The sequence below is a fragment of the Pelodiscus sinensis genome, chromosome 4, assembly GCF_049634645.1.
Source record: "Pelodiscus sinensis isolate JC-2024 chromosome 4, ASM4963464v1, whole genome shotgun sequence".
Taxonomy (NCBI): Eukaryota; Metazoa; Chordata; order Testudines; family Trionychidae; genus Pelodiscus; species Pelodiscus sinensis.
In genome coordinates, this window is record NC_134714.1 from 43,561,894 (window position 1) to 43,588,650 (window position 26,757).

Here is a 26,757-nt window from a genome sequence, read left to right on the forward strand (position 1 = left end):
AAGTGGCTGAGAACACCTGAGCTCTACTCAAAGAGGGCTCTGACCAGTGGGACCCCTGCCAGCTCATAACAGGTCTTTATGCAAGAGGTGATCTTGTTGGAAATCTTCTGTGTACACATTGGAAGGCCCTTCATCCTTTTCACTGTAGCCATGAAGAGCTGGGCTGATTTCCTGAAGGGCTTGGTACACACAATGCCTTTCTAAAATCTAGCGCATGGAAATGTCTTGCCTCACTGTTTTGTGTGATTAGGAACAAATAATCAAACGAAAGAAGTCCTGGTTTACATGGATGGTAGATATGACCTTTGGCAAGAAAGCCAGGTGTGGCTGAAACTGAATCTTGTAATTGTAATAAATATAGGGCCTTTGTAATACTTGTCTTTGTCAGGGCCTTAATTTAAAAAAAAAAAAAAAAAACAGTCTTGGTCAGCACCACCAGGAAAGTGAGTTTCCAGGATAGGTAGGAAAGGAATCAAGAGTCCCTCATTTTGAAGGGCAGGCCCATGTGCCTGGAGAGAACCAAGTTAAGATCCCATGGCTGAACAGAGGTCCACACCTGCAGTAAGAGTGACTTGATGCCTCTCAAGAATCTGACTATCATGTCATGAGAAAACACCATCTGACCCTGAATCAGTGGATGGAAAGGAGAGATGACCGCAAAGTGCACTCTAATGAAGAAGCATACCAGACTATAGTTCCTCAGGTGAAGTAGGTAGTTTAAGATAATCTGAACAGGAGAACATGACAGAGAGGTGCCATGCTCCCAAGTCCAGCAAGAAAACCTCATTCACTTTGCTAGATTTAGTGATGCCAAGATGAGATGCAATAGCTGACATTGGTCTTGTGACAGCAGGTCCAGACTATTGGGCAGTGGCCAGGATGGGGCTGTTGCCAACTTTATGAATGTGCTCAACCAGTGCTGGCGAAACCTCGCTGGGGTGATCATAATGTGTGGTTTGCCTTTCTTGATTTTTGTCAGTACTCTGCTGATGAGCAGAATTGGTGGGAACACAGATCATGTCCCTCAACCATAATAGAAGAAATGCATCAGAGACGGATCCCCTGCTCAGGCCTTGTCGGAACAGAACCAATGGCACTTCCTGTTCTGTCTAGTAGTGAACAGGTCCATTTGGGGAGTTCCCCACCTCCGGAAGATCATGTAGGCTTCCTCCAAGTGGAGTGACCACTGGTGGTGACTCATGAGAGGAGAAGTCCCTGCTGAGCTGGTATGCTAGCGTATTTCTAACACTGGGGAGGTGACAAGCTTCTGCTTGGATTTTGTAGCTGATGCATAAGTCCCATAGATGGAGTGCCTCTTGACAGAGAGGTGACAAGCACTACACATGACAGCTGGACTGCTCTGAGATCTTTGACATTTATGTGCGATTTTGTATCCTCCTGGAGAGAAGTGTTTTCCCTTTCAAAGGAACTCTTTTGTCTGGACATGGCCATCCTCTGCTTCTCCAGCCTGCACTCACACTGCTTGCCACCACCAGTGCCTCCTGCCTGCTGCCCTGAGGCTGCAGATAAGCCTTCCTCGCTACCCTGCTCCAAGGTTGCCAACTCTCCTGGGGGGCTTGCTCCCCTTCCTCTTCCATGAGGACCAGGAGGAATCCCTCCAGGTTGTCACCTGGCCAGGTACCGATGATAGGGGCAGTGATGTGGCCGCGGGCAGCACCCGAGGCCTCAAGCATGAGGGGCCCTCGATGGATGGGCCCTCCCCTGCACCTGGTAGTAGGCCCACAGGGTCCAGAACAGTCACTGTTCTGGTTGTTGCTACTATGGCGACCAGGTCTATTGCACCAAGTGGCCCAAAGCGCTGTGATGGTGCAAGTGGTGCTAAGACCTGGAGTGGTGCCGAGACTGGGAACGGCGCCAAGACCCGGAACTAAACCGACTCCGCATTGGAGTCTGAGGAGTATTCGGACTCTGACCATGGCAGTGCTGAAGATGGGCCCTAGGAACGGTACCAAGGGGGGTGACAGACCATTACCGCTGGCTTGCCTTAGTGGTGAATGGGCAGCAAAGGCATCAGATGCTCCAGTGCCAGGTATTGTGCCAGTGGGATGGGGGCATTGGAGGATGAGCTCTCCCACGACTCCCAGGAGAGCGTTGCCACTGGTTCCATGGCCACAGCCAGTGCCATAATTGGCATCAAAGTGTGTGCTGGTGAGAGTGGCATCACATGTTCTGCTGGGCCTGAGGTCATCGGCAAGGGCTCAGCTGGTGCCAGCCTCGATGATTGTCTGCCCGGGTCCAGTGCCAATGCCTTGGTGCGGGCACAGCGATCACAGTGCACCAAGAGGAGTGAGGGTGGGCTCGAGGTCAGTTCTATCAACTCACGCGGTTGCCTCAAAGGTGTCTGGCGTGGAGAGTCCATCGATGAGCACCAGCTCCTCCTCTGGGTTCCGTTCCCTGGCTGCGCTTGACTGGCTGCACATGGGCCCAGGAGCAGCAAGCCTTGAGGCCAGCACCAGTACATCAGGGTGCCCTGACTGGGGGTGCACCATGGGCACATGCCAAGGCAGCGATCTACCCCTCTCCACCCTTTTTTTCTTACAGGGCACCAGGGTTTGAGAGCGGTGCTGGGCAGAAAGGCATCTTGACACTGTTGAGGACCCAGAGGAACTTGGTGCCTACCACACTGAGGACAGTGCACCTCAGTGAAGTGTTTTCAGGCGTGAATCTCTCGCCTGCTGGGTCCGAGGCTTGACACTATGGCAAATCTTTCAGTTTGCTGGGACATAAGCCTCACTGAGACACTTCAGGCATGAATTGTGCAGGTCCCCACAGGGCATAGGCTTAGTAGAGTTTGCACAGGGCTTAACTCCGTGAGGCCTTGGCATGCCCCAGGGGTGGGACAGGAGGCAAAGGGGACCCAACAGTAACACTAACTAAATAGATAAACAACAACTTAATTGCCTAACAGGGAAAGCAACTTGGAGAAACAATGGGATCAACTAGGTGCTAACTAACTACAAATATCACTGGGACCATGCTTGCAAGCAAGTGAAATAAGAGCTCCAACAACCTGTCATGGGTAAGAAGGAACTGAAGGGGTGGAGAGCCAGCAGGAGTATAAATGCATTACTATAGAGGCACCACTCCAGGGGACTTCCCAGCTGGCCCGATGGGTACCACTAAGGGAAAACTTTATGGCAATCTGTGCATGCAGTTGAATGGACATGAGCACGCAATCGAAGAACAGTCTATGTGGGGTCTTACACACCAAAGCCTTGGGCAGCAGAAGGGGGTGCTGGCCTCTGTGTGGCTCCTGAGATCAATCAACAGCCAAGAAGGTTGGGTGAACCGTGGATACCACGCTGTCAGTCTCTGAGCTTGGGGATATAGGGCAGGGTTTGGTGCTGAAGATAAGGACTGCACAGTAGGTACCAGCGCTTGTCCTATAGCCAGGTAACCTCATTCTTTGCCAGTGCTGTACACAGAATAGTTGGTGCCAGGCAACCAGGATAGGGTGAAGTCACTATGTCCCAAAGCTGACCTGTCCAAACAAGATGAGCAACTTGGTCAGGATCTCAGGGACCGACAGCATTTGGTAGATTTGCGTCACATAGTGGGTGATCTATGCATCCCACTACTCGACTGGTACCAGGACATCAAATGGGAGTGGGAGCTAATATGAGCCAGTTGTCGGGAGTAACTTTCTGAGTAGTGCAATCTCCTTCCCAGAGACTGGTGATAAGGGCTTGGCAATCAGCAATTGCTGATTCCCGATCATTCCTGTAATCAGTATCAAGCCCTTGGAAATAGTTACGGTCAGTATTGCCAGGCAGGATGTGCCTCTAAGACCGTGGTCCCCAACGCGGTGCCAGTGGGCGCCATGGCGCCCGCAGGGGCATTTATGTGTGCCCGCCAAGTCTGAATTAGGCACACCCCAATGCAGGGGCGGACTGGCACGGCACAACAGAGCCACCGGGCTCCGCACTACTGCACCGGAGCTGGTAGGGGTGCTGCTGGCACTTACAGCCCCGTCAGAAGACCCCACCGGGCCAAGGGACTCCGACAAGGAGGCCGGCAAGCTGACCCCGGCCGGGGAAGGTACTGGGCCCAGGAAGGGAAAACGGGCATGGCTGAGAGAAGCACGAGCATGCGCTGTCAACCTGGGTGGAGCCAGGGCTGCACCGGGGGTGAAGTCACATGCGGTGCACCGGAGGGGGTGGTGCCACATCGGTGTGGCGTTGCGGCGCCGTTTTTTAAAATGGCCAGCTGTGGCTCAGGGAAGGAGGAGGAAGGAGATGTGCCGAGTGGGGCGTGAGGGAGCAGAGCCTGGCTAGAGGCGGGACAGCAGTGAGCGCACCTGGCAGGGCGGTAGTGCTGTGATGGGTGGAGGAGATACAAATGCCGGAGGAGGGAGGCAAGTGGAGACAATGAGAAAAAGGGCAGGAGGGGAGGTGTCAGTGGGAGGGGGGACAGGGTGATGCTGGGAGAGGATAGGGTAAGGGCACTGGGGCTAGAGTGGGGAAGTGCTGGGAGAAGACTTGAAAGAAGGGATGGGCATGAGGAAGGCGGGGATGGAGCAAGTCAGGTGTGAGGGCACAGGGGAATGAGGGGAATGAGGGCAGAGGGTGGTGAGGGAATGGACATCAGGGAAAAAGGGGGCAGAGGCAGTGAGGGAAGGGGGAGGCACCACGAGGGTGCAGGGCTAAGGGAAGGTGCAGGTGCCAGGGGATTCTAGGGGTAAAGCAGAAGGGCAGACACCTGCAGGGGAGGTACCAGCACCAGAGGAGAGAGGCAGGGCAGGTGTGTAGAGGGAGGTGTTAGGAGAGGGGATGAGGAGGGGTAGCTCACATGATCAGAGTGGGGCTACTGGAGGAGTGGGCACAGGGGGCAGAGAAGGGCTGGTGGAGGAGGGCAGGTCTCGGGAAGGCTGAGGGCAGTGAGAAGGGCAGGAGTCAGGACAGCAGAGGAGAGTGAGGAGTTGGGGGGCAGCAGGCACCAGAGAAGCTGATGAAGCAAGGGGAAGAGACATGGTGGGGATGGGGAGTGTAAGATTTAAAGGTGTCATGATTTTTTTTGGAGGGAGGGTGCTTTTTTTGCAACAACATTTGGACATCCCCCCTTTTTATTAACGCAGAATTTTGTTTAAAAATTACAACATAATTAACAAAAATTATCCAACTAAATTAAGTTTCTATCAAATTTACCCAATTCACATTTAATATGAAAATAGTAAATTCACATGGTAAGGTGAAAGAGTAATTGCTGAATAACTTAATTAATACCTTTTACATGTAAAATTACCTTTTTTATCTTAGGATTCATATATTAAATATGATGTTTTTCGTATTCTTTAATATACAAATACAAAATAAGCCTTGAAAAATTGTTGGCGCCCGCCACACTCTTCTGAAAACATGAATGTGCTATTGGCCACAAAAAGGTTGGGGACCACTGCTCTAAGAGCTGTGCCAATCAGTGCAAGAACCAAAGAGGGCTTTGCCCGGCCCGATGCTCCAGTTTGGAGGCATGACAGTGTCAGGCAGGTGAGCAATGGTGAGACATCCCTTTTGATGGGGAATGATGCCACTGAGGAGAGGGGGCCCACAGGTAGGTCCCAACATGGGTTTTTCCCAAGACCAGGATATCACTAGAGCTGCTTGAAGAACTTCAGGCGTCAATGATGCCTGAAGCTGGCTGGGGCCAACACCGCTATCTGGGATCATAAGCAAACCATGGGATGGACTGCACTACTGGACTGTAGATAGGGCCCAGCTTCTCAAAGGGTGCACTGAGTAGGGATGTGATAGTGTATTCATGTAAATGATTAACTGATGAGCCCAGGCTCATTGATTAACCTTCACAGTTGCATGCAGCCCCCCTGCTGCCTCTGTTTCTGTGGCACTTGGTGTAGTGTTGGACCATTGCTCCACGGCTGGAATGAGAGCTGAGTCCATTAGGATTACCATCACATGGATATCACACTCATTCTTTGTCCTAGGTTTAAAGTACTTGCAGATACAGCACTTGTCATCATGTACCCTTCGCCTAAGCATCTTAGACAACTGATATGCAGATCACCAGGGCTCGACAAACCGCTGATTCTACTCGCCCATGGCGAGTAGATTTCAGCCGGTCGCTCCATGCGCCCCTTCACCAGCGCTGCGTGCATGTGTGGTGCCAGTCTGGCGCATGCATGGTGCGAGGCTGGTGAGTAGCTGTCACCACAGTTTGTCGAGCCCTGCAGATCACTAATGGGCATCGGCCATTTGCAGCAATTGTAGGTCTGAAAGCCTGGAGACTGGGGCGTGCCCTATCCTCCAGCTGAGTCCCATTCAAGACTAAAAACTTTAAAAAACTACTACTAAGAATAACTAACTGTAACAACATCTATCTACAACTATACTACAAGTTCCATCAAATTTGTACGAACAGAAAACAAGACAACTCTAGCTGAAGTAGCAGAAAGTTTCGGCATTGGCAGCAAGAAGGAACTGAGGGTAAGACAAGACAGCAGTGTCCCTTAAACCAGGGACGTGTGTGCTCCTGGGGCACCAGAGCATGTCCCCATGGATACTGCTGAGGGAAAAAACTCCCAGTACTGGTGCATGTAGCAAGCACACACACCTAATATGGAATGGACATGAACAAGCACTCAAAGAAGAACTATGCATTGCCTCCTGGACTGGGACAGGGATGGAAGTACTTTGGGAATATCTCTATGAGGAAAGTATGGCAGAGAAGCAGATGTGGAAAATCTAAGCAACATCAGTAATGTAAGGTTCCTATTATAACAAGCATTGTCATAACTATAATGTAAAAGGAATCCAGGGGTAAAATGACAAAACTGCTGCAAGACACACTTCTCTCTTCCCACCACAATGGAGGAGGGTCTTAAAGTTCTTCGGCCACACACCTCCTACCACGTGATCAGATACAACCTCTGGTCAGAAAAAAGTCCTTCTTCCTGCATCAAAAACACAACCCCTGTATGACCTCTGGCCAGGTACTCACTCCACCTCCCCCCCCTCCCCCCCACGTCAGCCCTCTCATAAAATCTCTGATGGGAAGCACAGATATCAAGTCAGGCTCCAAGACAAGAGCCTGCTGTGGGTATTCGGTTTTGAACCCTTTTTATCTCCCCTCTGGATTTGTTTTTGGTTAGATGCCCTGATAGTGCATAAATGAGCTGCCTCACAGCCAGAGCATTGGATTTCACAGCTCCCCTCTCACTGCCATTACATTAGGCTGGTTTGATCTGTTATTTTAAACATTTTTCACAGCACAGCAGACAAAATGAATCTAAAAAAGCCCGTTTCAATTTTCCACTTGGAAAGAGCAGGGGTAACATTTTCCACTGAGCCGACTGATTATTCCTGACACTTGGTTTTTATCTTCAAGCTGCACTGGCGGTTTCCCCACAGCCTGCTTTAAGCAAGAGTCCATTTGGATTAGCAAAAAAACCAGCATATAATCTGATGCTGTCTTTCAGGAGATTTAAAAAAAGGGATACTGGGCTTTCAGAGCTCCTTAAAGTGGCTGATTTAGATAGGGAGAGTTCACTATATTGTCTGAGGAAATCCAGGAACATTCAACATTAGAGAGAAACCTTTTCCCCTCCTTTCCATTTCTGCAAGGAAGTAAGGGAAGATTCTATAAGGTGCACACAGAATAAGAGTGTGTATGAGGAAGAGGGCTAAGCCAGGCACCACTCCATTTAAGCAGATTCAAGCTTTCTGTTTCTAAAGGAAGCTGCTGGTCCCTTTGTGAGTCAACTGGAAAATCCAGGCACTAGCAAGAAATCTCAGAATAAATCCTGCCAGGGAACAGGAACTTAACCATAGGTATGTTCAGAGGTAGGAATGCAGGGAAGAAGAGGCTGTACTGGATAGAGTGTCAACCAAATTCACTAAGAGCTGACTGTGCTGATCTTACTTAGAAGTCAGTCAGCATTTCTATCTGGCCTGTAGCTATGAACCTGGCACCAATTCTCAACAGAGGTAGAGCTATGTGCACAATTTCAGGAACCAGGAGCTTTCTAACCTTGCTCTTTCTGAGGTTGGGAACTAGCCTCCACACTCTCAGGACTATTCTCAGATAGGCTCCTTTTGCCAAGCATAGCTTCTTACCATTTGCTCATCCTCCTTAGCAGCCCAGACAGCATTGTGGATCTGGTCCCCAGCCTCCTTCATCAGACGTAGTTGAACACGATGCAGGTAGGCAGAGAAAGCCCTGCGAGCCTGCACTTTGCTGAAGAAACCAAAACAGTGGTCAGATACACAGCACCACATCTGGACTGTTTATGAACCTAATTATAGTCACCAAAGTCCTCTGATAAGCAGAATCATCTAAGGATGAGGAGAAAGAGGGCTTCCTTGTCCCTAATTTATTCTTAATATACCTTCATTCCAACAGGTTGGGGCAGAAGCTCCAGAGGCCACTATAGGAAAAGGCAAGTTCTATGAGCAAAAACAACTTCTGGGAATACGGTGCCCTCTTTCTCTTCCCACATCCTTAGCAGCCCAATCAGGAGTACAACCATTCGTGCACCAGCTGAACAGAATATTTCTAGCCCACTCTGAAGCACTCATGGCTCTATCTCTTTATGACAGTTTTGAGCACAGCACTCATGACCACAAATTAAACTGAAGGGCTCTGTCCCAATGACAAAGCTGTAAAGGAAGTCCTGCCATTCTTATGGCATGAGTGAGGGGACCTCTCCTCATCTAGATTAAATCTCTATAAAACAAAGGAATAATATTTGTGAAAATGTGCTTTTCCCCAACCACCCCTGAGTTACAAACTAGGCTTCACTGAGGCAGGTACAATTCAAAGAGAAAGAAACACTAAAGCAAAGCATTCCACGCAGCTGCCCAAACACATAAGAAGCTATGGAAGCGAAGCAAGGTGACCAGATGGTACAGGAGTTGGGTGGGATACACAATTTAATTCTCAGTAATTTCAATGAACACAAATTTTAAGACAAACAACTACCTAAGGCTTTGCTCAACTCCAACCATTTCTCAGGCCTGATGACGAATGGATGGGGGCAGGGGGCAAAAAAGGCAGCTGCCACAGGACCTGGTGATTCAAAAGGGCCTCAGGTTCCCAGCCTCCATTGCCAGTACTGCAGTAGCAGTAGTGGTTAGAGCCCCAGGCACTTTAAATCACCACTAGAGAGCTGAACAGTGCACTCCAGATGGTACTAATGGCTGGTGGGAGAAGAAGGAGGGCATGGTGTGGTCTGGGCGGTGCTTTGGGCTGGTTGACTCCAGCCTTCTCCCTTCACGTCCACAGCCCTGCCCCTTCCGGAAGCACAGAACTGTCCACCCCCATCTTGCCCAAGGGCCTAGCATGTCTATTGGTCCCCCTGCCATTTGCAGCCTATCCTTCAAACCTTCCGCCATCCCTGTGAGAGCCCAGCTTTCTGCCACCACTTCCTTCCAAGGGCTCTCTGCTCCTCTCAACCACTTTATACTTTGTGGCTTTTTAAACACTTCCCTATACTTAGACAAGGTATGTTCCTGTATGGTACTCCACTTCCTGCTTTTGATTTCTCAGTACTTATATGGCCCTCATCACTATACTAGGTCAGCACCTGATCCTATTAGGGTCTCTGATCCTATATCAGGCTCCCCAGCTCAGAAGCCTGGCCTCCCTACCATACGTATCTACAAAGTGCATCTTCTAATACTATGGAAATCATGCAAAATAGCAGCAGCACCAGTATGACTACTGCATCAGCCTAAAGATGATATAGGGAGATGACCATGGAAGTTAAATGCCATGCACTGCCTGGATTCATGCATCTGGTTGGTCATTAGTTCTTCACATTTCTGAAGGCCTACCACAGTGCAAGAGAAGATTTGAGAAGATGAGGAGTTTATAGGAGGCTCAGGTTGACGTGTCTTGGTTGGGTTATCTGAGGGGTTTACTTTAACTAAAATACAAGCTTGGTCTCCGCCCTGCAATGAACTCCATTACAATGAACTATCTTTGTGGCGCCTCAGAACTCCCTGCCTTAGTGTCTAGACCAGGGCTACTCAACTTTGGAAGCCCCGGGGGCCACAATGATACTCACAGCACATGCCAAGGGCCACAATTTAGGTGTGGTTGCATATACATGCAAATATATATGCAAATAGCTACTTTCACACAAATAGGCATGACTACGTAAATTAAGGCATGACTACACAACACATAGTTTAATCCCATTTAACTCCATTCTGATCTTAATAAAATGCAATATTTACCTCATTTCCACCCATATGACAACACTTTTAATGAGCAATGACAGTCCAAATTTAATTACTAACATGCATATCAACAGAAGACAGTGTTGCAGATCCCTTCCAGGGGCATCAAAATATCTTGTGATAAAGTCTCTAAGACTTGCTGCTGTAAGAATTAGAGAACAACTCGTTGACAGCTTCTTGCCTGTATCTTGGTTTCAAAACTCAGAACCTGGACCTTCTTAATCGTGGAACCATTGGAGGCCCTTCAGAATGGGCCCTGTAAGTAGAAGGTTACATTAGTTCCTGCAACCTCTGTCTGTCTTATGCCTCAGAGGGTAGCCAAGTTAGTCTGTAACAGGAAAATCTTAGAAAACAACAAATAGGCTAGTAGCACCTTAAAGACTAACAAAACATGTAGATGGTATCATGAGCTTTCATGGGAACAACCCACTTCTTCAGATGACAGTCATGATACCATCTACATGTTTTGTTAATCTTTAAAGTGGAACTAATCTATTTATTGTTTTTTAAGTTTTTCTGTCTTATGCCTGATAGTCAAAAGAAAAAAGCATTCCACAGAGGCCTTAAAAGCAAAGGCAGATACAGCTTCCTCTAATTCTCCTGAGGCTCACACAGTGGGGAATATAACGAATCCCAATAATTGTGACCACCTATTAGTACTGCTAGAAGGATAAGAGGTAGAAAAGATAACTGGCCAGGCCTAGATAGAGGATTAAAGAACATTCTGCCTTTCAGAAGGACTGCATGAGACAGGCTGGTTTCTTTCAGATGAGATTTTCATGACTTCAGTTCCTCAGACTGCTGACCCTGTAGCCAAACTTTCCATCAGTGACAAATAGACAGGGCCCAGTCCAGCACAATCCTTGTACATGAAGTCACTGCACGCTTTACGCCGTGTGAAGCTCCTTAGCTGCTTCAGGGGAATCCCAGTGGGGCTGGGTGCTGAGTAGGAATCTGCCAGTAACTTCTGACAGAAGCCTGCATTCTTAGCAGTGCTTGGCTGCCCTCAGTATGAGTGGGTGAGGTCAGCACTGCTATATCTGTCTTGAAAACCTGTTTCCAAACCACTGCCCTTCTCTTCCCCCCACCTTTCCTGACACCACAGCAGCACATGCCTCAGTCATAGCAAGATAATATAGCAACCCAAATTCCTCCTGATGTTTCCTGAGGCCTCCCAGTCTCACAGAACTAAATTGGGAAATTGGGAAAGAGGCGGCAGGTTACACAGGGGTCAATGAAAGCTTATTTTCTATAAGATATCACAAACAATGAAAACTTTATCTAGAAGAGACACAGTTATTCTGATCCCCATAAGGCAGGCCTGCACAACATGCGGCCTGCAGGGGCTCACTGTGCGGCCCGTGCCAACTACGGGCGGCGCAGCCCCATCCGATCCACCGGCCAGGCAGAGGAGTGGCGCGCCGGGGAGGGTGAAGTGCGGCGATTCTCACTGCTGGGCTGCCTGCGTACAGCTCTGGCGCGAGGAGGCGGGGCGTGAGCCAGAGAGCAGGATGCTGGCAGATGCCAAGATGCAGGCGTGATGTGGCATCGTGACATCACGGCTGGCGACCGCCGGATTCTAAAAGGCTCTGGCAGCCCCGCAACCTGGAAGGTAGAAGCCGGGTAGGGGAGGGGAAGGTGCTTGTGCTGAGGGAAGGGGGCAGGTCAGGAGAAGGGGGCAGGCACTAAGGGGCAGGGGGAAGGAGAGACAAATGCCAGGGGGCCAAGTGGAGACACGCGTGATTTTTTTTTTTGCTTGACAAAAAATTTTAGCCCACGTATTCGGTATTTTTTGGGAGAGCATCCCTACTTGCAGCCTGCAGCTGTTTTCTTTGGAGTAATATGGCCCTCACCGCTTTCCGAGTTGTGCAGGCCTGCCATAAGGCCTGCTATTCAGTAAGGGTGTGTCTAGACTACATGCCTCCTTCGACGGAGGCATGTAGATTAGCGAGATCGGAAGAGGGAAATGAAGCCGCGATTAAAATAATCGCGGCTTCATTTAAATTTAAATGGCTGCCCCGATCTGCCGATCAGCTGTTTGTCGGCAGATCGGGGGAGTCTGGACGCGATGCCCCGACAAAGAAGCCTTTCTTCATCGACACAGGTAAGCCTCGTGAAACCAGGTTTACCTGTGTCGATGAAGAAAGGCTTCTTTGTCGGGGCATCGCGTCCAGACTCCCCCGATCTGCCGACAAACAGCTGATCGGCAGATCGGGGCAGCCATTTAAATTTAAATGAAGCCGCGATTATTTTAATCGCGGCTTCATTTCCCTCTTCCGATCTCGCTAATCTACATGCCTCCGTCGAAGGAGGCATGTAGTCTAGACACACCCTAAGGGAATATTCTCCCCCATCTTTATAATGTGCCCCTCAGCAGATAGATATTCCGGCTCCTCCACTTATCCAGAAGACTGATTATCTTCCTATCTAGTAGGCCCCACCTGGAGAGTTCCCAAACTTTCCCTGCAACCCATACTTCCCAGTACTGGACAATCAGAACTCTCATTGCTTCATCACCCTCAAAACACTTCTGTCTTGCTCTCAAGACACTGCAATTGGACATTTCAGTTGCTATTCCTAAAGTTAGGGCTTGTTTGCACAGTAAGCTTGCACAGAGTGAATCTACAGCACACCAGCTTGCTGCACAGTAACTTCACACGTAGACACTGATAAAGTGCAGTGGAAGACCCAGAGTGTGGCTCACTAATATGCTAAGCCACATTCTGGAACTTTCACTGTGCTGGAGCAGTGTCCAATGGGATATTAGTGCACAGCCAGCTGATGTGCTGTATATACACAGGCTTGCTTGCTATGCAGAAACACACAATGTGGATAAGCCCTTAGAAACATGCACTTCAAGAACAAAGGCACAAGAATAAAAAGTTGATTTTTTATGGGCGGTCAGAACAACAGGAGAATTTTATTCTCAGCCTTCATTTGTTGGCTTCATGTAAAACAAAAATACAGTAAGATGAAAAACAGAAGAGATAATGAACAAACAAAGGTTTACAGTTCAACAAGAAACACTTTGCATCAAATCAGACGCATTTTGAAGTGACCAAAGTTCTGCTCACAGCCACCTCTTAAGAGAAAATCCCATGGAGACTTCACGTCCCAATGTGCAATGCTGAGGTCACATATTCTAAGACTGGTAAGGCGAAGGCTCCTCCAGTTGTTTCCATTTTGTGTAAACTAGATGCTAAAGCAGCCTGCATTTGAGCAAAATCTAAGCACATTTGTTATAGAGCTCTACCACCTTCCTCTGTCAACTTGTAAGGGAGGGCATTACAATTTATTCAGTGCCCCCTCCTTCCTGTATTCATTGATACTAATTACTATGAGTACCAAAATAATCTGCCTACAGAATCTTACCTTAGATTCCCGTTCTCTTGCAGAATCTGTACCAAGTTAAATCGAGGCTCTGGTTTAACTTCTTGGAGAAGCAGCTCTGCTCCTCCACCTCCAGCTTTCTGTTCAGGCTCTTTCAACACGTTCTCTCGGCAGACAGCATCCATCACCTCGGACAGCTTTGGCTTGCATTTTACCTGCGTGTCCGTAAGAGAGGCAGCAGTTTCATCCCTAGTAACCTCTATTTCTTCATTCTCACGTGCCTCCTCTTCTTCATCACTCTCTGTGTCAGACTTTAGAGGCATCTCCTTTAGCTTGGAAGTCCCTAAAATGAGGAGGAAACCAATGATGAGGAATAAAAAACCCTTTCCTATTACTCATCACCCCCTTGTTTATGCCCACACTCTTTGCTACTGGAAGTCCAAGAGCGATCTGTAATAGCCCAGTCTTCACCACTGTATTTCATTTTTCACTAGAGCTTTCCACTTTAGGATCTCAAAGCAACTTACAAATCCCTCCTCCCAGGAAGTAACTGAAGGTTACTATACTCTATTTCCTCGTCTCTAAAGTAAAAACAGATAAATGACTTGTCCAGGATAATATCCTGACTTCATGGCAAAGTCAGGGTTAACACATGACCTGATCTCTGGGTTCTTATGTTAGTCTGGATTTCCTTGTCTTTGTTTACTTTCATGTTCACCAATATACTGCAGATACTGTCTCCCCTGATGACGTAGCACTGTGCACACGAGCACTTATGCCTGAAAAACTAATGTCACTCAAGAGGGTGAACCAGTTTCTTCCTTACTCCTTGGGCTTAGTCGGTGCCATGTTGGAAATCCAGCCTGGAACACCTCAGGTTTTCAGCTGCTTGCAGACGGTGACAGGAAAGAATAGGAACATACCTGGTTTCACAGACATGTCTTGATCCCAGAAAAAGGCTGTGACTACCCCATTCAGAGGGATTTACCCCCACAACCAGAGCATATGCAGATAAAACTATAGGTGGAATGGCATACCAGAGAGAGGCTGTTCAAAACGGGAATGGAGTGAAAAAAAATCAATGCTAACTATTGAGTCTCTACCTTTGTAGCATGATTCCCAGAACCAAAAGAGCCCACTAACACCAGCTTTATTAGTCTCTTTCAGCCTTACCATCTGGTAACTAGTGACAAACATCCCTTATTAGCCTGGCTTTACCCATTTGACATACACGGTCCTAGCCATAAATACCTGGTGGTCTTGCCCGTGCTGCTTTTATCTTGCTATGACACTGTCTGCGCTTCCGTACTTCCAGGGACAGAAGCTTCCTCTCATACAGCGCAGCACGAAATTGAGGATTAGAATCCACTGCTTCCAGTCCAAGACCTGCTCCCCCATTAAGAGCTGCTCTGGGAAGCATAATACAGACAGAAGCCTCAATCACCTTGTCTTGCCTATTATGGCCTACATATTAGTATCTGCGTGTTACATGAGAAAAACACGGAAGCCCAGCCTTATCCTTACTCTTGGTGAAGCCCACACCATGTTAGAGCGGAAGGCTTTTTCAGGGATTTGCACAAACTGGGGGTAGCATCTCCCCAAACCATCATGGCAAGGATATAGAGGCAAGGCAAAACCCAACAAAAGTTCATGTTTCTATCACCACACCCCTACTCACTCTACAGCACATATGTGAGCTAGTAACAGTTCAGAAAACTTCTCAAATGGCAGTTGCTCTAAGCAGAAGAGCAGGGAGCCTTGAGAGAGGAACTAGAAGTATAAAGCCATGCAAGAGAGCGAGGTGAAAGATCTTGAACCTGACATTCACCTGACACAATCTCTTATGCAGATAGCTTATTCACATGGACAAAGTGCCAGCTCTTGTGCAAGTCCTGTCCCAATCTAAACAAAAACCCTGAGGCATTGCATTGCTCAGTGGAAAGACAGAAGCATGACAACTGACCCAGAGCAAAGAGCTCCAGCAGAAAGCCCCTCTGAGTGTAACTAGAGCACGCACAGAGGTCCTACTGCTTTTCCCTCTGTTTCCCTCTCCTTTGGGATCTACCAACAAAAAAAACAAACAAAAAAACATGGATAGAGCCCTGTGTGGATTCAAAATTTGTATGCATGTCTGCACCCATATTGACAAAACTGAGCTGCAGATGTCTATATTCACATCTGCAGATGTGGATACCCGTGGATATAAAGCAGATATCCACAAATTTGCAGGGTTCTAGATACAAAATTTGTGTCTGCATCTGTATTTGCAAAAATGAGTTGTGGACATCTGCATCCACGACTGTGGATATAAAGTGGATATCCGCAAATTTGCGGAGCTCTAGACATGGACACTTGAGGTCTATGAAGTGTCAGCCCTTATAGAAGGAACAATCTGCACCATTCTGTATCACATGGGAGGGTCTGATTATGAGCAATAGAGACCCTCTAATGTGCTAGGAGTTTTCTGCTATGAGACATGAGAGAAACCCTGTCACCTAAAAAATTAGCTCTCAAAGAGCAGGGCAATTGGTTATTCATGGGACTGAATTTACAAAGCTGATTCTGAGGAGGAGGGCAACTTCAGTGTCAGGTTTTCCCACACAAATCTACCTAATGATGGCAGGATGAGTGCTGGGGCTCCAAGCTGCTGGCTTGGGTGCAGTGAGTTTATGCCTGAGCAGTGTGAACTGTAAAGCCCTTCAAATGTAGAAATTCTATATTTAAATAGCCACTTACCGGGCTCTTCCAGCAACTGGGCCTCGTCTCATCCTGGCCCTGCAGAGGAAGAAAGGACAGAAGATTACAGAACAGCACCAAAAGCTCATTGTAGATCATTGCAAGATTTGCCAAGCTGTCCAAGGGAAGTCACCTAAATTTGCAGAGTTCCCTGAAAATCCCACCTCATAAATGGATGAATAGGGCCTGATACAGGAAGTCCAAATAGCTCTCTTTCAATAGAAATTTATTTTACTTTAGGTCACACTGAAGGATCTGTCAGTTGGAGGCAAAGGGCCATAAACATCCTGCAAAGCATGAATGCAAGCAAAATTACATTCCTAATGCTGGCATGCCTCCTATAAGTGACTTCAAACATGATGCCCCCTCTCTTCATCAGCACTATCACTCCCAAATGGGTTTCTTGTGTAGCCCAGATCTGGGAGAGAGAAGTCTGGAGACCCAGACGCAGGACCACTGATGCTGGATGCAGCGTTCAGTGAAGGTCCACATAGCAGCATGCATTGCAATGTCTTTCAGAGTGCTGAGTGAAGAGGCGGGGTTTCCAACAATGGTTGCACAGGTGACGGTACAGGCGGCAGTAGCTCTGGAGAAGGCTCCAGTGCCTATCCTACAAGAAGGGAGCATTTTGTGGTGTGAATTCAAAGAAAGGGGATAAGGAATCATTTCACCCTTGGTACAACCCTTGGTGGCTTCTAAGCCTGTAAACATCTGCCTCCCTTTTTATACAATGCCACTGAACATTCCTTATTCAATGCACCCTCTTCCTCTTCCCTCCCTGTCCCATGGTTCCTTTGCCCACCATGCTGTGCATCCCCTTCTCCTCCCACAAGTGCCCAAAGTAGGGATGCAAGCAAGTAGTTGAGTACTCGACTACTCACTTTCCAGCCCCGCTTGATGTCTCTGTATCAGAAGCAGCAAGGAGAGCAAGGAGGAACAGCTTAAAACAGTGAGCTTAAAAGCCAGTTACCTCCAGCACCATCTCCGCAGGGCCGCCTGCATCTTCCCCACTGCTACTGCTTCTATCAGAGGAAGCAACAGGGTCGTGGATAGGGGAGGCTGCCACAGGGCAGCCTCTTCCCACAGTGACCGAGCAATCCCGGCTCATGCCAGTCCGGGACATACCCCTGCTGCAGCTCTGCAGTTTAAATGTAGTAGGAGCTGACTTACCTGCCCGCCCAACTCTTACTACATTTAAACTGCGGAGCTGCAGCAGGAGTAGCTCCTGGACCAGCGCAAGCCAGGACAGAGCACCTTCCTTTATAATATAAATTGTATTATCTACACGATTAGTCAGTTACCCACCTCTTAACATCCCTAGCCCAAAGATTGGCTTCTCCAAGAATTAGGGAATCTCTGAAGACTTTGTTTGGAAGGATAAATATATTTGTATTCACTGGAATACTGAGGAAATAGTGTGAGGCTATTCTCATTACAGGCCACAGCCCAGCAACCAACGATACTGTAGCTATTTAGAGCTACTCCTTTTTGCTCTATTTCAGTCCTTTCTATCCCTCTCCCAGAAGGTGTCTCCCTCCAGTGAAGGCTGCCAGAGCCAACAGTTTCCTACCTGTCCTGGAAGAGACGTATGGACAGCATATAATTCATTGTTGTCTTGTGCTCTAAGTAGGATCTGGAAAGGAAAGTGGAAGAGACCGATTAAAGCTCAGGACAAAATAATGAAAAGGTGAAGGAGGCCTTGCATAGAGAGAAGACATTCATAAAATACATCCCTATCAGAAAGGCACTGAAACAATACAATGTAATGGAAAAAGCAAGGGGAGAAGAGGAAGGCAATCACTGTTTGGCACCTAAATAGGGAGAGACAGGTACAGTGTGTGGTGAACAAAGGAAACCAGAACACAAAGCAAAAAGAAAAGCAGAACCTAGCATCACCTAAGGTGAGGCCCATTGTCTACCTATGGCTCTGAAAGTGGGATACACAGCATGCATAAAGATAAACACAGTAGGGATCTAAGAGTTTAATCGACTAGTCGACTATCCAATAAGCAAAAGCTTATCAGATAGTTGACACACTAGTCAACTTGTTGCCTCTATCATGGGGAGGAAGAAGAGGGAGTACTGGGAAAGCCGGCTTAAAAACCAGTTCCCCCCATGTCCAGCTCTGTGGGAGGGGGCAAGGGCGCAGCAACAGCCACCTTTGAAATGTACAACTTTGAAATGAAATGTTTCAAAGACTGAAACGCCGCATGGAGCCCAGGGCCAGCAGGGATTTCCCCCGCTCACCCCAGGCTCCATACAGCGTTTCAATCTTTGAAATGCACAAGAGAGCGCGCTGGGGCTCTTGTACATTTCAAAAGTGGAACATACTCGTCTTTATCAACTAATCCATTAGTCAATGGAAATCCCATTGACTATTCGATTAGTTAATTAACCTACATTTAACATCCCTAAAACAGAGGTCACAGGGGGAGTTGACAGTTCAGTTCCCCATCCCCAACTGCTAACCTGGTTTTAACTTGTGTACAAGTCCTGTAAGCCAAAACAAAGCATCAGTGAAACACTGAGTTTTCTCCTCACCCATAAAGATCCCATGTTAATGGCGTTGGGAATATCCGGATGAAACCCCCTCTCCGCTCATTCTCCTCCTTCACGCGACGCAGAACTTTTATCTGGGATCAGAGAAAGAAACAAGAGTCAAAGTGAAACAGATATTAGGACTGAAATTTTCTACATGGCAGCTTCATCCTCTGGAATCAAAACCCTGCAATTAGTCCTGTAGCTGTGGGAACAACTAGTGTAAATTTGGCATAATTATCTGACATGTAGGCTCCTAAGGCTTTTTAGAGCATATATGCACTCTTGTCAGAGCAGGGGGAAGAGGCCCTCCTAGGTTGGTGCCACTATTATCAGTAAAATTCAACAGTTTCACTCTGAGAACATGCCATTTTCTAAAAGGTCTCCCTTATCACTTTTGTTTGTCCCACACTGGGGCTAGACAGCTCTCTCGTGAGCCAGTGAATACTTGGCTGCAGCAACTGTTAATCCAAAATTATTAAATTACTTGTGTTCCCTTCATCCCCACATGTTGTCCCAAAGCCAAGGTACATATAATACCAAATATTTTACAGCCCTTACCTCCTCCATGGACAGGCCCAGCATGGATCCACTTTGCTTTCCAACTACCTTTTCCTTGCCTGAGGGCATCACATTTTTCACCTCAGCATCACTGGCAGACAGAGGGCGGGCACGCTGTAGAGACAGAGTCTGAATCCATAAGATACATTTAGAAAAGGGAAAAAAGTATTTTAAACATTAATAGCTAAATATAAATTCCAAGCCCCCATACTCAGCAGAATCTATATTCAGGGCTGTCCCAAGGTGGGCACAGACCCAGGGGCAACCCCTAACCAGTTCCCCAAGTACAGGCCGCACCCCTTCCCCAAGTCCTGTCCCTGCTCCAAATGGCCTCCCCCTCTCTATGAAGCCTGGAGGATTACTGGAATGCAGCCTGGCGCGCCTGGCGCAATGGAAACAGGGCTACCCCTTGTCCCCCATTCATCATGGCAGTGGGAGCCAGAACAGCCCGGAAGCATGCTCTGCTCTGCCCTGTGCACTGCCATCCCAGCTCACTGTGTCCCACTTCTCCATGAAGGCAGGATGCAGAATACCCTGAAGCTGTGACACTCTGCTTCTTGCTGTCTCTGAGAACCCACATGCAACAGGTTGGGAGAGGGCAATGTAGAGTAGGCTGCTGGGTCGTTCCAACTCCCGCCACTGCAGTGAATGCAGGGGGTGTAACTCCTGGTGCTGCTGCTGCACCAGGCCCCCAACCCCAGATAATCCTGTAGGTCCCATCCAGAGAATTGTTGGAATGACCGCCGCAGGTCTCTCAAGAGTTAGGGGTCTGGTGTGGCCCCCCAAACTGTCCTATGGATGAGACTAGACAGTTATGTCCATGCTCCAGGACACCAGAGCCAGGATTCACACTCCCAGCACAGCATGCTGTACATCCCATTGGGCATTAATGTCAGAGTTTTTGAGAACAGCAGGATCCCAGACCTTAGTGCCAGCATTCACACACCTAAACCCTTTGAGAAAACCATGACATCCCCAAGAGACACTGCTTCCAGCCAGCCATTTTCACTTCCAGCCCTCAACAACAGAAAGATTCACACCCAAATGGTCATCAGAACCAGGATTAACAGTCCCAGGTGACAGGTTAAGTGGGATCCACATCCCCATAACACCAGGGTCATGATTCACCCTCTTAGTCAGGCTGTAAACTCTCTAGTAATTAATTAGTGAGATGAAACTGGAAGAAAAAAGGTTAGACATTCACTTCACTATTCATAACTCTCTTTTCTTAGCTCACAAATCTGAAAGACCACAATCTGATGCTCCTGAGACTCAGCAGAAAGACCTTTTTTCTTCACGCAGCCATACTTCACAGCTAAGTGGTTAACACTGTCAGCACAGACACAGAAGGCAAAGAGAGTCAAGAAAAGCAAAAAACTAAAAAAGGAAGGTGTCATAAATAGGAGCTGCTAAGGAGAGTCTGACTTACCTGAAGAGTGAGGAAAAGGTTAAGCAACTAGAAATGCACCTAGAACTGGGGTTTGGGCAGTCAGCCAATAAAAATACAGATAGGAATTTCAAACCAGAACAGAGGGGTTTCTCTTTCTCTCTTCTTTGTTTGAGATCAGAGCAGTTTCTCCCAGGTATTGAGGAGGAGGATCTCTCTCCCCAAGAACAGACTTCTTGGAATGTGTAAGTAGGGAAAAGTTTAGATGGTCCATCAGAGTTATTGTTTTCCTTGTTTGGGCATTTGGAAATCATGTCTGAGCTGGCTAATTGTTTTTCTCTTTTGTAACTAAGGATTACAGCCCAGGGTTTTCCCCCGGGTCTATGTCAGTGGTGCGCAAACTTTTTTCAACCCCGACCCCCCTATACTCGTGTCATGGACCCCCCAAGATAATTTGAGCAGTGCAATGCAGTGCTTAGATCCGGGCAGCCGGGGGCTGGGATCGGCCATGGGTGGCCCCATAGCATGGCATGGTGCTTAGATCTGGCTGGCCGGGGGCTGGGCCCGGACATTGGCAGACCCCCAGGAAGACATCTGCGGATTGCGCACCACTGGCCTATGTCATTTCATGGCTCTTTACCACCTAGTCAATTTACTATGCTTGCAACAATAGTTTTGTTTTCATAATAAAGAGTTTTCCTTTTGTTTTGATTAATTGCTGTGTCCTGAATTTTACGTGCCTAGTTACCCAGGCAGAGTCCATTGTTCTCTGCAGATTCCCTCTGTTTGTTTTCCCAACTCCAAGAAAAACGGAGACTGGGGACATGGGGAGGGAGGGGATTCCTAAATGATCTCTTCCCTGGAAAAGGGTTTATTTTATATTTTCTTTTAGTCACTTGGGTGGTGGCAGCAAGGAACCAGTCCTTTGTCCTTTTTTTGGATCTCAGAGGGACTGATATCGAACAAGTTTGTCTCTGGGAGTCACTTAGACAGGTTTGCAGAGTTTATTCTATTAGCCGCCTCCCCCCCAAATGACGTCTGCATTTGGAGTGTCAGGTTGGGGAACTGAGCTGTCACAGAAGGGTTTGCAGAAGTTCTAGCAAAGAAAGTCTTAACCTGAAGTCATAAGTCAGTGCCTCATATGTCACAACAGATCAAAGTATGAGCCTAGAATAAAAAATATTCCAAAGGCTGCAGAACTGCCAGGTCCTAAGAAACTGACAAAAACCTAAAAACAACTTTAAAAAACCCAAAAGCTTAGATTAGTGTGTCTGAACACAATCTGACAGTTTAACTGGGCCCTCAGCACAGTGCATAGGCTTCCTCTATAGAAAGACACAAAATAGACTGAACCTAAGGTCTCTCATTCCTCCCGATGGCATTCAAACCCCTTCTTAGCATAGAAGTGAAAGATGTATGAGAAAGTAACCTCAAAGCCCTGATCTATACTAGGGAGTTATTTTGAAATAACCTCCCTTATTTCAAAATAATTAGAGCGTCCACACTACCAACCCCCTTATTTCAAAATAACAGGCTGGTTATTTTGAAATCTGCACTCCTGTTTTCCTTGGGAAATAAGCTTATTTTCAAAATAGATATTTCGGGAGTTATTTTTTCAAATTTAGTTATTTTGAAATTATTTCCTAGTGTAGACATTCCCAAATTGATTAAACCATCAGACTAATACCACAGAACACATATTGAAATGAAGATGAATGCTGGATCCAGTTGTATTTTTATTTGTAAGGATCATCTGGGCCGGTAACTAAAACCACAGGATTTCATTGTGGCAACCTTCACAGAAAGTACAAGCACAATGACAGAAGCTGAAAACAGAGCAGTTGCAACAAGAATGGATGTTGCTCGGGAGCAGGCTGGTCAAGCTACTCAGAGGTGATTAATGTGGTGAGAACCAGAGGGAAAGCTGAAATAGCAGGTGCCAACTAAAAATGTTTCATTACAGCTTACTGAAAAGTGATTAGAAAGGAAGGACCCCAAAACGGGCTGGCTGAGAAAAAAATTAAATGAATAAACAGGAGGCACAAGAGTCATCAAATCTGAAGGCCAGAATGGATCACTAGATCATCTCATTTGTGTGCGTATCATAAGCCATAGACACATAACAAGTACAATTAGACCAAAGCTTTACAACCCACAGGAAAATAGATTATTATGTGCCACAGGCAAAGAATGGGAGGGACCAAGGTGCATCAGTGCTCAAGACCCCTACAATGGTTAAATGAGAAAAATGGTTAAATGAGATATACCCAGATGATCCTGTCAAGTGACCCAGGTGCACAGGAAGATAGAACACCCCAAGATCACTGCAATTCTGATCCGATCTAAAAAATTGTGATTGGTCAGGCCCTGATCATGTTGGTTATTCCATATAGGGAAGTTACTCACCTTGTGCAGTAACAATGTTTTTTCGAGATGCATGTCCCTGTGGGTGCTTCGCTGGTTGTCTCAGCACCACAGATTGGAGTTTTCCATAGCAGTAGGTGGTTGGGTCATGCATGTGCACTAGGCTCCTCATGCCGTTCACACCTAGCACTTTGTGTGTGCAGCTCAACCGTACTCAGTTCCTTGTCTATGCCCAAGTATCTAGAAAAAGAGGAAACAAAACTCCAAAGAACAGGGGAGGAGGGTTGGTAGTGGAGCACCCATGAGGACTCACATCTCGAAGAACCAGTGCTACTGCACAAGGTGAGTAATTTCCCTTTCTTCTTCGAGTGTTATCTCCAGGGGTGCTCCACTGTAGGTGACTGTACAGCAGTAATCAAAATGAAAGGTAGGTAGGCTTCAGAGTCACGATTTATTGGCGGTGGAGAGCACTGCAGCGGCTACTGAGACATCCATGGGCAGATGCAGGAGAACAGCATAGTGCTTCTTAAAAGTGTGGTTCGATGACCATGTAGCAGCACAACAAATGTCCTGAAGGGGAGTGCCCCTGAAGAAAGGAGGTGGATGTTGATACAACTCTAGTGGAGTGCATGCTTGGTGGAATGAGGAGTGTTTTGTTCCGTAGAAAATAGCCCTGGTGATACAGGAGACAATGATTTTGAAGATATGCTGTGATGAAATCTCCCCTTGGAGCGCTCAGCAACCAATACGAAGATATGTTGTGATGCACGGAAGGCCTTGGTTCTATCTACATAGAAGGAAAGAGCCCTGCAAACATCCAAGATGTACAGGACTGCATATTGGTGGGATGAATGAGGTTTAGGGTAATAAGGAGCTCTGACCACACCTTCGGTAGAAAGGAAGGGTGACATCGCAGTATGACACTGTCCTTACTGAAGATAGTATAAGAAGGTGGCACTGTAAGGACCGCAAGTTCACTCACCCTGTGGTCAGCAAGAAGGCAACCTTCATGGTCATCAGAGTCATAGGGCAGGTCACCAAGGGTTTGAGTGGGGGTTGAGTGAGGGTATGTCTACACTACAATGTTAGTTCAAACTAACAGACGTTAGTTCGAACTAACATTCATAGCCGCTACACTAGTGCTCCGCTAGTTCGAATTTGAATCAAACTAGCGGAGCGCTTAGTTCGAACTAGGAAAACCTCATTTTACGAGGATTAAGCCTAGTTCGAACTTACTAGTTCGAATTAAGGGGTGTGTAGCCCCTTAATTCGAACTAGTGGGAGGCTAGCCCTCCCCAGGTTTCCCTGGTGGCCACTCTGGCCAACACCAGGAAAACTCTATGCCCCTCTCCCAGCCACGGACCCCTTAAAGGGGCACGGGCTGGCTACAGTGCCCGTGCCAGGTGCAAGCCTGCCAGCACCCAGCCAGCAGACCCTGCACCTGGCACGGCACAGAGCCACCCACCCGATGTCTCCCAGCCCACCCCCTCTTCCCAGGACCAGGCTGGCGGCTCCCAGGAGCTTGCCCTGGACCGCAAGAGGCGGGCACCTTCCCGGGCTAGTGCGGACATCGTGGACCTCGTCCATGATCTCCGCACTAGGCACAGGAAAGTGGCAGTCTAGGGCAGGAGAGCTGCCAGCCTGGCCACCCAGGAGCAGGTGTGCATGAAAATCAAGGGGGTCCACTGACACCCCCGACCCTGAGCCCTGAGCTTACAATGGCCGTCCTGGGTCAGACCAAAGGTCCATCTAGCCCAGTAGCCTGTCTGCCGACAGCGGCCAACCCTAGGGACCCTGGAGGGGATGGACCGAAGACAGTGACCAAGCCATTTGTCTCGTGCCATCCCTCTCCAGCCTTCCACAAACTTTGGGCAGGGACACCACTCCTACCCCCTGGCTAAGACTACTCCATGGACCCAACCTCCATGACTTGATCTCACTTCCCTTTAAACTCTGTTCTAGTTGTAGCCTTCACAGCCTCCTGCAGCAAGGAGTTCCACAGGTTAATTATTTGCTTTGTGAACAACAACTTTCTCTTACTAGTTTGAAGCCTGCTACCCATTCCTTTCCTTTGGTGTCCTCTAGTCTTTCTTTATGGGAACTCATGAAGAACTTTTCTGAATGCACCCTCTCCACCCAACCCCTGCTTTTAGAGACCTCTATCCTGTCCCCGCTCCATCTCCTCTTTTCTAAGCTGAACAGTCCCAGTCTCTGTAGCCTCTCTTCATCTGGGACCTGTTCCCAACCCCTGATCATGTTAGTTGCCCTCCCCTCTCCCAGCCTCTCTCTTCCCCTCTCCCACCTCCTTTTCCCAGTCTCCCCCAGTTTTGTTCAATAAAGACAGAGTCAATGTTGGAAGAAACGTTATCTTTATTTTGTACATCAATAAGAAGGGGGGCTAGGGAAGGGTAAGTGGAAGGAGGTGAGGGAGGAATGGGGTACGAGCCCCCGATGGGGAGGACTGGGCTGGCTCTGCGGGCTTCTGGGGGTGGAAGCTCTCCTGCAGCCCCCCGATTGCCCCCTCTCCCCAGATGGCAGCCTGCGGCAAGTGCAGCCGGGCTGATGGCCGAGTGGTGTGATGTGCCCAGTGTGGGCACTCAGGGCACTCCAAGCCAGAACTTCTTTGCAAGCGGGGCACCCCTTAGAACTGTCTGTCCGGGGTGGGGGTCGGGACCCTTTAAGCGCAGCCCTATGCTAGCCTGAGACAGCATCTCCACGCTCTAAGTCCTCCTCTGATGCCCTGCTGGTACTGCTTCCGGCCATCCTTAAGCCCTGTTCAGAGTCCACTCAATGTGGACTTGCTAGTTCGAATTAGCAAAACGCTAATTCGAACTAGTTTTTAGTTCTAGACGCGTTAGTTCGAATTAACTAATTCGAACTAAGTTAGTTCGAACTAGCGCTGTAGTGTAGACATACCCAGAGAGTGTCCATCACCATCTCTAGATTGCACAATGGGGGTGGTGGTCTATGGGGTGGATTGAGATTGTGAAGGCTTTTGAGGAACCTTCTAGTGGTGGGGTGTGTAAATATGGAATATTCGTCTATTTGAGGATGGAAGGTGGACACTGCATAGCAGCAAGGCCTTGCATAGCAGCAAGGTGGACCCTGAGAGAGGCCAGGGATAAATTTGATTGTTTCGAGTCAAGGATGTAATCCAAAATTGTGTGGAGCAATGCTGCATATGGCGTGATACATTTTTGAGGGCACCAGGCAATGAACTGGCTCCATTACTGGAGGTAAGTAGTAAATGTGGTCTGTCGTCTACTATGCAGTAGAATGTCCTTCACCCAATCTGAGCAGGGTGAAATCAGCAGTAAGCCATGCTGACAGATACAAGGTGTGAGGTTGGGGGTATAGGAGGGCTCTCCCGTTCTGGGACAGTAGATCATGGCAACTAAGAAGGGAATGGGAGGGGTCAAAGAGACATCCAATAAAGATAAGGAAACCACATCTGCCAGGACCAGGAGGGGACTATCAGGATCACTCGAGCCCTGTCCCTCCACCAATTCCCCTCATCCCAAGAGTCCTCAAAAGAATCAGGAGGGACGGGGCTCGTAGCCAAATAGCATCTGCACAAAGAGAGTGAGAGTAGCCCCTGCCATGATGATTGACATAGTACATTGTTGT

At 48.0% G+C, this 26,757-nt stretch overlaps 1 protein-coding gene across 13 annotated transcripts in view; it reads right to left on the reverse strand.

The window, feature by feature from the left end:
• Positions 1-26,757, reverse strand: part of TTLL5 (tubulin tyrosine ligase like 5) — a 280,508-nt gene that overhangs the window by 158,403 nt on the left and 95,348 nt on the right. For 11 of the 13 annotated variants that reach the window (XR_012903377.1, XM_075926842.1, XM_075926845.1 and 8 more), the window contains 7 exons: positions 19,380-19,508; positions 18,822-18,913; positions 17,851-17,913; positions 16,281-16,319; positions 14,796-14,953; positions 13,587-13,887; positions 8,088-8,208 (listed from right to left, as the gene is read on the reverse strand). Coding sequence is in view for 12 of the 13 variants with exons in the window: in XM_075926842.1 (XP_075782957.1) it covers positions 8,088-8,208; positions 13,587-13,887; positions 14,796-14,953; positions 16,281-16,319; positions 17,851-17,913; positions 18,822-18,913; positions 19,380-19,508 (903 nt within the window). In the remaining variant the exon portion in view is untranslated. The remainder of the gene's footprint in view (positions 1-8,087; positions 8,209-13,586; positions 13,888-14,795; positions 14,954-16,280; positions 16,320-17,850; positions 17,914-18,821; positions 18,914-19,379; positions 19,509-26,757) is intronic. The other 2 variants (XM_075926843.1, XM_075926839.1) reach the window with 1 other exon arrangement.